At 35.3% G+C, this 12,147-nt stretch overlaps 1 protein-coding gene across 2 annotated transcripts in view; it reads left to right on the top strand.

Annotated features, from left to right (window-relative positions):
* LRRIQ1 (leucine rich repeats and IQ motif containing 1) overlaps positions 1-12,147 on the top strand; it is a 211,284-nt gene that overhangs the window by 95,417 nt on the left and 103,720 nt on the right. For both annotated transcript variants that reach the window (XM_033221137.1, XM_033221138.1), the window contains exons 17-18: positions 243-444; positions 10,589-10,708. In XM_033221137.1, coding sequence (XP_033077028.1) covers positions 243-444; positions 10,589-10,708 — 322 coding nt within the window. The remainder of the gene's footprint in view (positions 1-242; positions 445-10,588; positions 10,709-12,147) is intronic.

Genomic DNA, 12,147 nt, shown 5'->3' with positions numbered 1-12,147 from the left:
AAACTCCCTTTTAGCCACATGCCCAACTATTGGCCCATTTCTTTTCTTCAGATTGGAAGGTTTTCTTACTATTTTTACTTCTATGACAATGGTTAAGTAAATTAAGTGGTCTTATTTTTAAATAATACTTTATGTGTTCTTTGTTTAAAATATTGCTTAGGAGGAACTTTTATCTACAACTGTGTATTTACAGATAATAATAAATGTGTGTGTGTGTGTGTGTTTTTCTCTCCTCTTAATAGTATGGCAGCTGTGGTAATCCAGTCATACTGGCGTGGTTACCTCATGCGCAGACAGATTCATTTCTCCACAAGGCTATGTACTGCTGCAACAGAAGGACTGCCAAATTCTTCCATCAAGAATCAGACTATTTTAAAGAAAGAAAAAAGAGAAAATATTGTGAATATCCAAAAACAGAGAGAGAAGGCTGCTGTCCTTATTCAGGTCAATTTCAATCTTTTGGTAACATAGTTACAAAAGATATATTAGTTGTCTTTCATGGTTTATTCTGTATTAAAAATAGCCTCCAAGTTTCAGTGATTACAGTTATGTAAATTTATTTCTTATTCAAGTGACATGTTGGCTGCAGGTTAGCTGCAGGTTGGCTGTGGCTCTGCTTGGTATCTGGATTGAAGGAATAAGCCTTAAATACAAAACATTATTTGTATGACTGAGGGTCAAGCTGGACCACACAACCATATTTAAAACTTCTCATCAAGGCTGGATGTGGTGGCTCAAGCCTGTAATACCAGCACTTTGGGAGGCCGAGGCAGGAGGATTGCTTGAAGCCAGGAGTTCAAGATCAGCCTGGCCCACAAAGAGAGGCCCCATATCTAAAAAAAAAAAAAAAAAAAAAAAAAAAAATACAAAAATTAGTGGGTGTGGTGGTGCACACCTGTAGTCCTAGCTACTTGGGAGGCTGAGACAGGAGGATTGCTTGAGCTCAGGAGTGTGAGGTTGCAGTGAGCTGTGATCATACCACTGGGAATACAGTGAGACCTTGTCTCAAACAACAACAACAACAACAACTTTTCATCAAGTATGTCATTTGTCATATCTGCTAACATTTGATTAGCCAAAGCAGGTCTTACTTGGCCTTGATAGCTATTTCTATATGTTTGAAAATCTACCAAAATAATTGTTAAAGTTTTTCAAATTCTTTCGTTTAAAAATTTAGAAAGCAAATAATTAACAGACTTGACTCAATCTCACCAAGACCAGGGTTTTTGTTTTTGTTTTAGCAGTGTAAAACATTGCCAATTTATTACTTTAAAATGTTTGTAACTCAGAAGTCTGAGCACAACATGGATGGATATTCTGCTCAGTGTCTCACCAGTCTGATATCAAAGTGTTGACTGGGACCTTAGTTCTCATCTAGGGCTTGGGTCCTCTTCCAATCTAATTTGTTGCTAGAAGAACTCATTTGCTCACAGCTGTAAGACTGAGGTTCTCAGTTTCCTTCTTTCTGTTGTCCAGGGACTTCTCAAACTCTTAGATGCCACTGGCAATACCTTACCAACTGGTTCCTACAGGCAGTTCACAAAGTATATTCCAAGGTCCGATTTTAAAATGAAGTTCATCTTGATCACACTCATTTTTTAAAATTTATTTACTCATCAAATTTTTTGAGAAGCTATGACTTGTCAGTAATTGTTCTAGGCTCAGGAAATAAAACTTAAAATCAACAAGATTCCTACCTTCATGGAATTTATATCCTGGTAGAGGACGCAAATATAAACTAAATAAAATAAGATCTGTAGAAATTCATGGTATTGTACCCAAGTTGAATGATAACAATTAAACAAAATTTAACATTTCCCTTTATTCATTCAGCAAATATTTCTTGCTACAAAAATCTTTGTGGCTTACATTCTGTTGGAATATGCAGTTAATAAATATGTTAGCTATGAGAAATATCGTGGGTGAAAATATAAAGCAGGAAAAGTGGGATAGGAGTATGAAAGAAAAGTTTATCATTTTAGATAGGATGGATGTGTAAGACCAGGAAATGTGACACTGGAGAGAGACTTAGTCATTAGACATCTGTGGGAAGAATATTCCAGGCAAAGGAACAGCAGATTCTAAGGCCATGATTTAGTAGCCTGCCCACAGTGTTTAGGAAGTAGCAAGAGGCCAGTGTGACTAGAGAATGATGAAAAGGAGCGAAGTAGGATTGATAAAAGGTCTTATATGATATGAAAAGACATTGGTGGAATTTCAACAGTGGATTGACGTGGTCAAGTTTACTCTGTGTCACAATTATACTATAAGAGAACAGAGGCAGAAGCAGCAAAATCACTTAGCAGCCTATTAGAGTAAACCAGGTAAGAGATAACATTGGCATGGACCTGAGTATCAGCAGCGGAGGTGGTAAGAATATCACATTCCAGAATATATGTTGATTTTTTCTTGAGAGTAAATACATGAGAGATAGAGAGGAATGAGGAATGTCTCCAAGGTATTTAGGAAAAGCAATGGGAAGAATGGCCTTAAAATTCAGAAAAACAGAAATTACCTTTCCTCTCAAGTTCCTGGCTCTTAATATTAAAGACATAGCTTTCAAGAGAAATAACTTTGCTGAGTTGCTAATCAATGTATCCAGTATTTCCGTTTACTTAACTTGTCTATATTGTACTCCTCCTGAGAACAGTGCATAGGCAAAGCTGTTTTTGTTACCTGATAGAGGTGGGAGTGAGGAGACAGCAATTGATTCAAGGAAACTCTGAGAAAAAAATTAAAAAAAAAAAAAAACTTCACTTACTATCTCCAAATGTTATTTTGCTACATAAGGAATATAGACGCCATGCATCCAAACTCCCTCCTGTCATCAGTGGATGAACAATACATTTTTCAGCATTGACAGTAAATAACTATTCAACTTTTGCTTCATTCCTCTCAATAAAGAGAAGATTCATTACCTTACGAAATAGTCTAGTTGTGACTGGTATCTCTGTTGTGAGTTCTTTGGTTGAGCTTCTTTGTATCAGTAACAAAAGGAAGCATCATTCAGTCTTTCTTTGTAACTTTAAGTCTCTTTTGTACATCCTGTTACTTCAAATCATTGAAGTGAACTCCATTTCCACATCTGCTAGGAACAATCATCTAGCTTCTTAAATGACTCATCTTAAAATATGAATTTTAGACTGTCTAAACATTCTGAAGTAGTATAGCGTGATTAGGCAGAAACAGCCGGGGCGTAACAAGGATCGAAATGAAAGATTTCATGAAGGATGTGCCAGAGACTGCTCTCTGTTCACCAAAACCACATTCTTCTCTTCTTCCTGGCATAGAGCCAAACTAGATTTCCAAGCTTTCCTTGCAGTTTATTGTGGCTCTCAGAGTTCTAGTCATTAGAATGTGAGTGGTAGGCTGGGCGCAGTGGCGCATGCCTGTGATCCCAACACTTTGAGAGGCTGAGGTGGGTGAATCACTTGAGGTCCAGAGTTGGAGACAAGCCTGGCCAACGTGGTGAAACCCCCATCTCTACCAAAAAACAAAACAAAACAAAAGAAAACAACAACAACAAAAAACTTAACTGGGCATGGTGGTAGGTGCCTGTAAGCTACTTGGAAGGCTGAGACATGAATATCTCTTGAACCCAGAGGGGAAGGAGGTTTCAGTGAGCTGAGATCACACCACTGTACTCCACCCTGGACAACACAGTGAGATCTTGTCTCAGAAAAAAAATTCATTGGTAGATTTGTGCATCACTTTATCACTTTCAGGTCTACCCTGTAACATCTCCCACAGACACTCCTTCATTTCATTTTCCCTTTCTGGTTGGCTGAAATGGAGACAGCCTCTGGGGCATCCTTTTTGGAAGTGAAGAGTGCAAAGTCTGGCTTCCCGAGTCACCTCATATTAAAGTGCTGTCCCATTGGCTCGTTCACTCTCTCAGTGTTTGTTATGTGATCAAGAGATAAACTAATTTTTTGGATTATTATACATTTTCACTCTGTTATAGCACTTACCCTACCCCACTTAAAGGATATGAGCTACACCTTAAGAAATAGTAGGACTCAATGTAGATAGGTAAGAGAAAGGAATTCCAGGCATAAAGGACAGTGGAAGTAAAACAATATAGGATTTCATGTTACTTAACACAGGATTTCATGTTACTGGAATGATAGTAAGCTTCAGCACAACAAGAATACCAAAAGAAGTAGAATCTTAAGAGAATGTAGGAGTAACATGGTGAGAGATGTGTGCAGTTTCAGCAAGGAGCAAGTATATAGTATGCTATGGGGGGTAGAAGTTGATGATAGTTGGAGAACAAAAAGATGTTAGATATGTCCAACAGAGAGAATTGTCAGGCCAAAGAATTGATTCGAATGTATGAGAAAGAGAGATGAGTTAATCATAGATAGATTATTAGGATAAAAATGTGAGAAATAAGTAAGTTAGAAGAAGAATCTGAACATTACTTACCCACATATTTACATGACCATTATTTCTGATAAACTAAATAGAGATGGCTGGGACTTGAATTTCTGACTCTAAGCAGATTCATGTGGGAGATATCTCTGTGTGACACACCAGAAAACACACACGCTATGTGTTTTATAGTCTGGAGCTTCCCGGAAGTCCTGACTCTGATGATTTGAGCAGGACCCATTGGGAGCCACAGTGAATCAATCCTTGGTTCATGTCACTTAATGCTGGATTAAAGGTTGCCCTTGCTAGCTTCTTTTCACTAGGTCTGTACTCAATCTTGATATCATTCTGTTGGTATTTTAAAAAGGGAGGAAGGTAAAAAAAAGATAAGCTGATCTTAGGAAGAAAGATAATCAAGAGAAAGAGAGCATGTTTTCCTGATTCTTGGAACCTTTCCAGGACAGGGTTGGGGAGGAAGTTATATGCAGTGTGCCTCCCTAGCAGGAAGAAGCCACTTGGCCCATTTGCCATGTTAGGGAGAAGGTGTTCTGAAAGAAAGCAAGTAACCGACAGAGCATAAATACTCAGATATGAAAATCTAAGGCTGGGCCTGGTGGAGCACACCTGTAATCTCAGCACTTCTGGAGGCCAAATTGGGCAGATTGCTTGAGCTCGGGAGTTCAATACCAGCCTGGGCAACATGGCAAAACCCTGTCTCTACAAAATAATAAAAAAATTAACTGGGCGGCATGTGCCTGTTGTCTCAGCTACTCAGGAGGTTTTAGCCAGGGATCTCTTAAGCCTGGAAGGTCAAGGCTACAGTGAGTCAAGATTGTACCGCTGCATTCCAGCCTGGGTGACAGAGTGAGACCCTGTCTCAAATAAATAAACAAATAAAATAAAAATAGAACAAAATAGAAATAAAGATAATTTTTAAAAATCCCCAAATGAAAGTGGTAAAAGAAAAATAGTGTTACTTATCTCTGAGGTAGCTTGCATGTACTGGTCATCCAGACCATGTGACATGCCAATCATAAAGAGAGCAAAGAACTGATAGTATGCTCCATAATGGGTAAGTTAAAAAGAGTAATGCCAATTTCTTAAGCAATGCTTTCAATTTTATTCTTTATTACGCAAAGATGTCCTCTTTTTTTCTGCCACCCAATATTGTTCAAGTTTTTCACTCATGTTGACATCCTTTCTCATATTAGAAGAACCTTAAACTCCCTTAAGAAGCTAGAATTTATTTATAGGAACTTACAAAACAGAGGAATATTATCTACATTGAAATTCATTTTAGAGGTAAATATGATTAAAATTAAATCAACTGTATTTTTTAAATTATACAATGTTAAATATCACATGATTTTCTTATTTGTTAAACTAAGTGAATGAAGTTGTTAGAAATAAAGCATCAAGGAAATTGGGGGAAATATATTTATTGAGTGCATATTATCTGATAATCACATGCTTCTCATTGTGTTTAAATTTTCTAGTTTAATCTACATGACAATCCTATATGATTTGTATATTTTTCCCTTTACAAATAATTTTCACCTTTCTTGAAAATATTGATAACAATCATAATTTGAGTTAGAATTTTGTAGATTGGGCAAAAAGAAAGATATATCAGTAAAAAGTAGAAAACTTAGTTTAGGCAATAAATAGACTAGATAACATAGCCTCTCCTGGACTCTCAAACCTACTGCACACTTTCCTGGAAAAGAGATCTCAGTATGTATAAATGGAATCTGAAACCTGACACATAAGCAACAGCAAAATAATTTGTTGTTCTTCTGAGGGAGTGACAATATATTTCTTACTTGTCCTGTGGTGAGGTTGCCTTGAAGAGAGCTATAAAGGAGGCTGCTGCAATAGGTGGTAAGGTTTGATTGAAACAAGTTTCTTCCAGGAAGAGAAAGTGGGACTGGGGGTAGACGGAGGGGATATGTTTCAGGGTTTGAAAAGGATAGTTGAATTTTCAAGCCAGACATGTTGGGTGGGTAAAGGAATAGAGTTATGAGGAACTAGCTTCTTTGACAGTGCTCTCTCCCCACTCAGAAAGCAGGGTAGGTAACTATACCTATTCCTAGAAGCCTGAGTTTCTCACAGCTTTTTGGGAAGAAGGAAGGTAACATTGAAAGGCTCAAGTATTTTCACAGGCTGAGAAAAGAAAATCTCTACTACACTGTATCAGAGAAATCAGGCTATTAAGCATAATTAAGAACAGGGTTCACCACTTGTGAAAAACTTATAAATTCCAATGCAGTAGTATCACTGAGGCACGGTATGTCCATCTGTATCAGCATCTTCCAACTCCTGCTCAGAACCACAGGTTCAAGACTGTTGGCAGCGGTAGAAGTTATAGCACAGCTTCTGATTTGAGTAGTACAAAACCAGTTGGTCACAGAAAGAGAGGGGAAGAATGCATAGAAAACAGCCGTTGTAGGCCACTGCAGAAATCTTGCTCTACTGAGCTTAAGCCAGAACAAAGGTATAAGGAATAACATTCAGGCTATTAATTTTGCCTGCTGATGGTATCTTTAGGTTGGTGGCTCCTAGGCTCCATAATGCATATATATTCAAATGTTAAATACACAGTGGGAGGTCTTTAGGATAGCCTATTTAAAATAGCAATACCTCCCCAATGCTCCCCATCTCTTGTGACTGTTATTTTTGTCCATAGCATTTATTTACCATACAGTTTAGTTTCCTTATGTATTTTATTCTCAGTCTCAGTCCCCTTTAAAATGGGAAGTCCATGCTTAGAGATTTTTTTGTCTGTTTTAGTCACTGCTATGTCATGTGTGTCTTGCATATAACAGACGTTCAATAATTTTGAAATCCATGCTACTGATTTACCCTCCTTGATTTGTGTGGGATGGGCTCCATGGAAGAATACTGTTCTTTTGCATTTCCATCAAGAATCATGATTATGTCCTTAATCGTTGGAAATTATGAATGACAACCAGCAAAAGAAGCTTGTAAGGTCACGTGAAGCTTGATTTCTGACTTTAGGTAATTATATTGATTGTAAGAAAAAAGACAAGTGCACCATCTGTGATTTTCTAAGCATTTAGTTACAAAATATTTCAAATGCACAGAAAAGACCCAAGACCCCATATACCTACCTTAAACATGAGTTGAACAACTGGTCAATGTTGACTCATTTAAAACCAATTAACATCTTCCTCTGCATCACTAGATTATTTGAAATAAATTATTCCTTTCATAAATATTTTAGCATGAATTTCTATAATTCAAGCAATTATATTGCTTTGAATATAATTGAAATACATTTCCAAGCTTAAAAATAACAATTATTTTTCACTATCACCAAATATGATACCAGTATTCAAAATTTCTGTACCATTTAATACATGTTTGTTTGCAGATTTTTCTTAATCAAAATACAAGTCATCACTCAAACTTTTATTTTGTATGTTAAGTCTTTTATTATATAGCAACTCCCTTCTTTTTCTTGCAATTTATTTATTGAAGTGACCAGGTCATTTGTCATATAGGGTTTTCCAATTTCTGAATTTTGCCAAATGCATTCTCATGACATCATTTAACATGCTTATCATTTCCTTGTTTTATGTAAATTGATAGTAAGATCTAATGTTTGTTCTGATTCAAGTTTGATTTCTTTAGCAAGAATATTTCATAGGTGGTGGTTGTATTACAAAGAAGAGGTACATAGTATCTGGTTGCCTCTCTTTCAGGAATGTTACTGGCCATTGGTAAATGTTGCCTAGATCAATTATTTTATTAATGGTTTACACAATGATGATACTTTATATCGACTATTCCTTATTTATTAACTAAAGTATTCAAAAATACAAACAAAGTCTTTATCTATTCAACTATTTAGTTATCCTAAGGTACAGTTCATATTGGAAAGGCAGGTTAAATGCTTGATATTAATAATTTTCCTTTATTTACCGATTTTTAGATTAATGAGGTCTCCTAGCATCCTCCAAAGGTCACCAAAATGGGTACTATGATAATAAACACAAATTTGAAATATATGTATTTGATTTCATTGCAGTTAGTATTATTATTGCTGCTTAAATGGTGGTCTTTTATTTGGCCAGTGGTAGTCTCATCAAGTTGACTTTTTGCCACGATTGAGTCGTCTTTAAAATTGTCCTTGCTTGCTAATGTGACACAATGTTCCAGGTTCATTTGGCATACATTTTGCCCCAAGCCTAGAATCAGTCATTTCTCTAAAGACCCTTGGTTTCTTTAATGGAAATGACATATAGAGCACCCCATCTGGATTTTAGAAATACTTGTTTCTACTGGTATAGTTATTATTTATATAATGTAATTTCATTGTACTTAGTTTTCAAATAGATATTTTTAGGAAACAAATATACCATGGGTACATATTGATGTTTTAAAATTATAGTTAGGACTATAGGATTTTACTTGTTTAATTGTATATTTGCATCTCTTTTCTTCTACAGAAATCCTGATTTTTACTGACATTATCATAATTGCTTTTTTCCTTCTCTCCCTCACTTCTCCTACAATATGTGTATGTGAGTATGTATACACACATACATATACAGTGGAAATAAAGACTACATAAATGAGAAAACAATGGGCTACTCAGAATATATGCTAATGAGGGAATCAGCCATCATCACTTGCCTTTGGCATAGACCCCAAAACATGGAAGGGAGTGGGCAAGTTTTTAGCGGAAAAAGGGAAAGCTTCAGGTATGCTCTATTGGAGGTTGTTGGCATGGGGAAAGTGGGTAGGGAGAGGCTAGAAGTAGAGCATCTTATGTGATTGTTTTGGGAAGCATATTTGGCTTTCTCTGGTTGTTCCTGAGTTAGAAGCAGAGTAAAAAGCAAGGAAGCTGGGTCATTGATCAAGTTTTGACCATTCTTAGCTAATTGCTTCAGAGGTTATCACCTGGCATCCGGGATTATTTGATGCAGGTTATGGTTTGGCTTCCTATGCTGGCTGTTAACAAAGGTTTGGGTGACTGCTGTTGTCATAGATGGTTTCACCGTTTTGTATATTTCACTTCTATCTCTCTCTCTGTCTGTGTATATATATTTCAGAATGAAAATACCAATCTTATTACTAACAATATGATTACTGAAAACCATTTTAAGATCTCTTTTGTGGCCAAACTTGTCTTCTGAGTATATTTCACCTGGGTGAAGCCAAATAAATCTATTTTAAGTAACTTTAAATAACTTGTATGGTTATTCCATAGCATAAAACATTTTTTATATTTTAGGTACTTCTTTCTATTTCATATTTACATAATTTGTTTCACAATTTTCTTAAGCATGTGCATAATTTGAAAGTCTAATCCAAGCAAGATGTATTTAGAGAAGTCTGGCTTCTATTGCTACACATTCTACCTCATTTTATACCTTTATAAGTAACCATTTTTAACATTAATTTTATAATTCGAATGTTTTCTAACTGTGTTTATATAGACTTCAATATATATGTTTATGTTACATGTATGTTTATATACAGTTTTTCATAGATAAACAGTAACATGAAAAACACTTATTTCTCCCTTAGTTTTCACACACTATATCCTGAAGCTCATTCCCCAGGAGCATAAATATATTATTTATATTTATAAATATAAAGATATTCATTTTTTATAAGCTACATTGTACTTGGAGTTATAGTTAGGAAAGGTCATCCTACTCCAGGATTATTGAGGAATCTGAGTGTTTTACATTTTGTTGTTTTATGCTTAATGTATTTAAAAATGAAATTAGTTCATTGTTATAGGCTATAATACTCCCTGTGTAATATGAATCCATTTATATATGTTGATGTTTTCCTAATTGTGTTTTAATTTATTTTATACATAATCATTTGAACATTAGCAAAATGGGTTTTCCTTTGTATCTTTTTCTTCTTAGTTTATAATGGGTCCTGGAGGAATTGTAAGATAATTGATTGGTTGACCTACATGTGCAGTTGAGAGAGTTTTAAAGATTCTTTTTTGCTTACTACGAGGAAAGTCTCCTGAGATTCAGAACTTTAGGCACATGTTGTCATTTAATTTACATTTCAGTTTTAAGTGTCACATAAAGTTCAGAAAAGAGATTATTATGTCATTAAACTTAGGTCTAAGATGTTTTATCTTCCTAATGGGATAACACAGATAATCTGGTTTAGGGTTTGATCTATAACCTTGTATAACATACTTTACATTTTTGTTTAGGCAGTTTGGAAGGGCTTTTTTTTGCGAAAGAAACTGACAGCAGCTCTAGAGGCTATTAAGAATGAAGAATCTGATGAAGAATACAAAGAAATAGATTTAGAGGATTTTACATTTGATGAAGTAAGTGTAAACTACAGTATATAAATACTGGTCTTAAAATATGTTTGGTGTACTATTTTGAAGCTAAACCAATTTCTAAGGTGTTTATCCTATTAATATTGTTACAGATCTTTTTTCAAATAACACTTGAGAAAGTGTCCTAACATTGAGAAACTTTTCCTAACATCTTCATTTATCCTACAAACTTGTATAGTGTGCAAAGGTAGCAGTAAAATATTTTACAAGAGTGTCTTTGTGCCCTTCAACCATATTCTCCAGTTATCAAAATTAGGGAATTAACACTGATGCACTACTGTGATCTAATCAACTTTATCAGATTTGTGAGTTGTCTTAGTAATGCCCTATATTTAGTCTGAGATCTAATCCAGAATCATAAGTTGCATTTAGTTGTCATTTTTCCTTAGTCTCCTTTAACTGGAACAGTTCCTCATCTTTTCTCTGTATTTTACAAACTTAATACTTTTAAAGACTACTGAAAAATTGTTTTGTAGAGTATCTCTGAATTTGTACTTGTTATATAGTTTCTTCTCATTGTATTCAGGTTATGTATTATTGGTGAGAATACAACAGAGGTGATACTGTGTTCTTCTCGATGTATCATTGCAGGAAGGTGATGAAGTTTCTCAGGGCATAAAGTTATCCTGAACTGCATTTGGCTTAGCTACCCAGTTATAAATGCCCTGCCTTAAAAGATTTTTGTAGGAGGATGGGGTATAAATTAATATAACTGTAAAGGTCATATGGTATAAAACAGATTTTTAAAAAATGTTTTAATTACATACTTAAAAACACTTATCTTTTATGCTAGAAAAAAGCCTATGTTAAACAAACATGAAACATACTCATTTCTCTTTATTTTCCTTCATCTACCTATAGACCATCATTTTCCCAAAGTTCTCCTTATCTTTTTAAAACCTGACCATGAAGTTTATACTCTGATTATTGTAATCATGGTAGTCTTATGTAGCAGATATGTGAATGGAGTTCTAGTTAATTTTTTGCAGCGCTTAGCCAAGGCTCATGAGAAATGAACAAGGATGTGATGGTGAGAGAGAAACCCTGTGAAGATTCAGTGGCTCATCACTGCAGTGGAATTTCTAGGAGTGTAATAAACTGGGACATGTTGGCATTACCTCCAAAGTAAAGGGTGGATTGTTGCTTCATGTAGTTTCCACCACTAAGAAGAATAAGTTGGTAAACCTCTTTAGGTTCTAGAGGCTGCATAGATCACACTTGGGAATACTGCTCCAGGTTTAAAAAGGGCCCAGAACAGGAAAGATCTCTTCAGCAGGCCCATGCTATGTAACAAAAAGGGCATCAAGTGTAGACAGTCTGTTATTAAATCATTCAAAAATATGTGTAAGAATACATTTATTGTATCTTAATGAGCTTCAAGATTCTCTTACCAGATGCCGTCTCACAATAGCTGGTCTAATTTA

This window comes from Trachypithecus francoisi, unplaced genomic scaffold, assembly GCF_009764315.1.
Source record: "Trachypithecus francoisi isolate TF-2019V2 unplaced genomic scaffold, Tfra_2.0 Lachesis_group11, whole genome shotgun sequence".
Lineage (NCBI taxonomy): Eukaryota > Metazoa > Chordata > Mammalia > Primates > Cercopithecidae > Trachypithecus > Trachypithecus francoisi.
The sequence above is the reverse complement of the archived record's forward strand: the minus strand, read 5'-3'. Positions and strand labels throughout refer to the sequence as shown.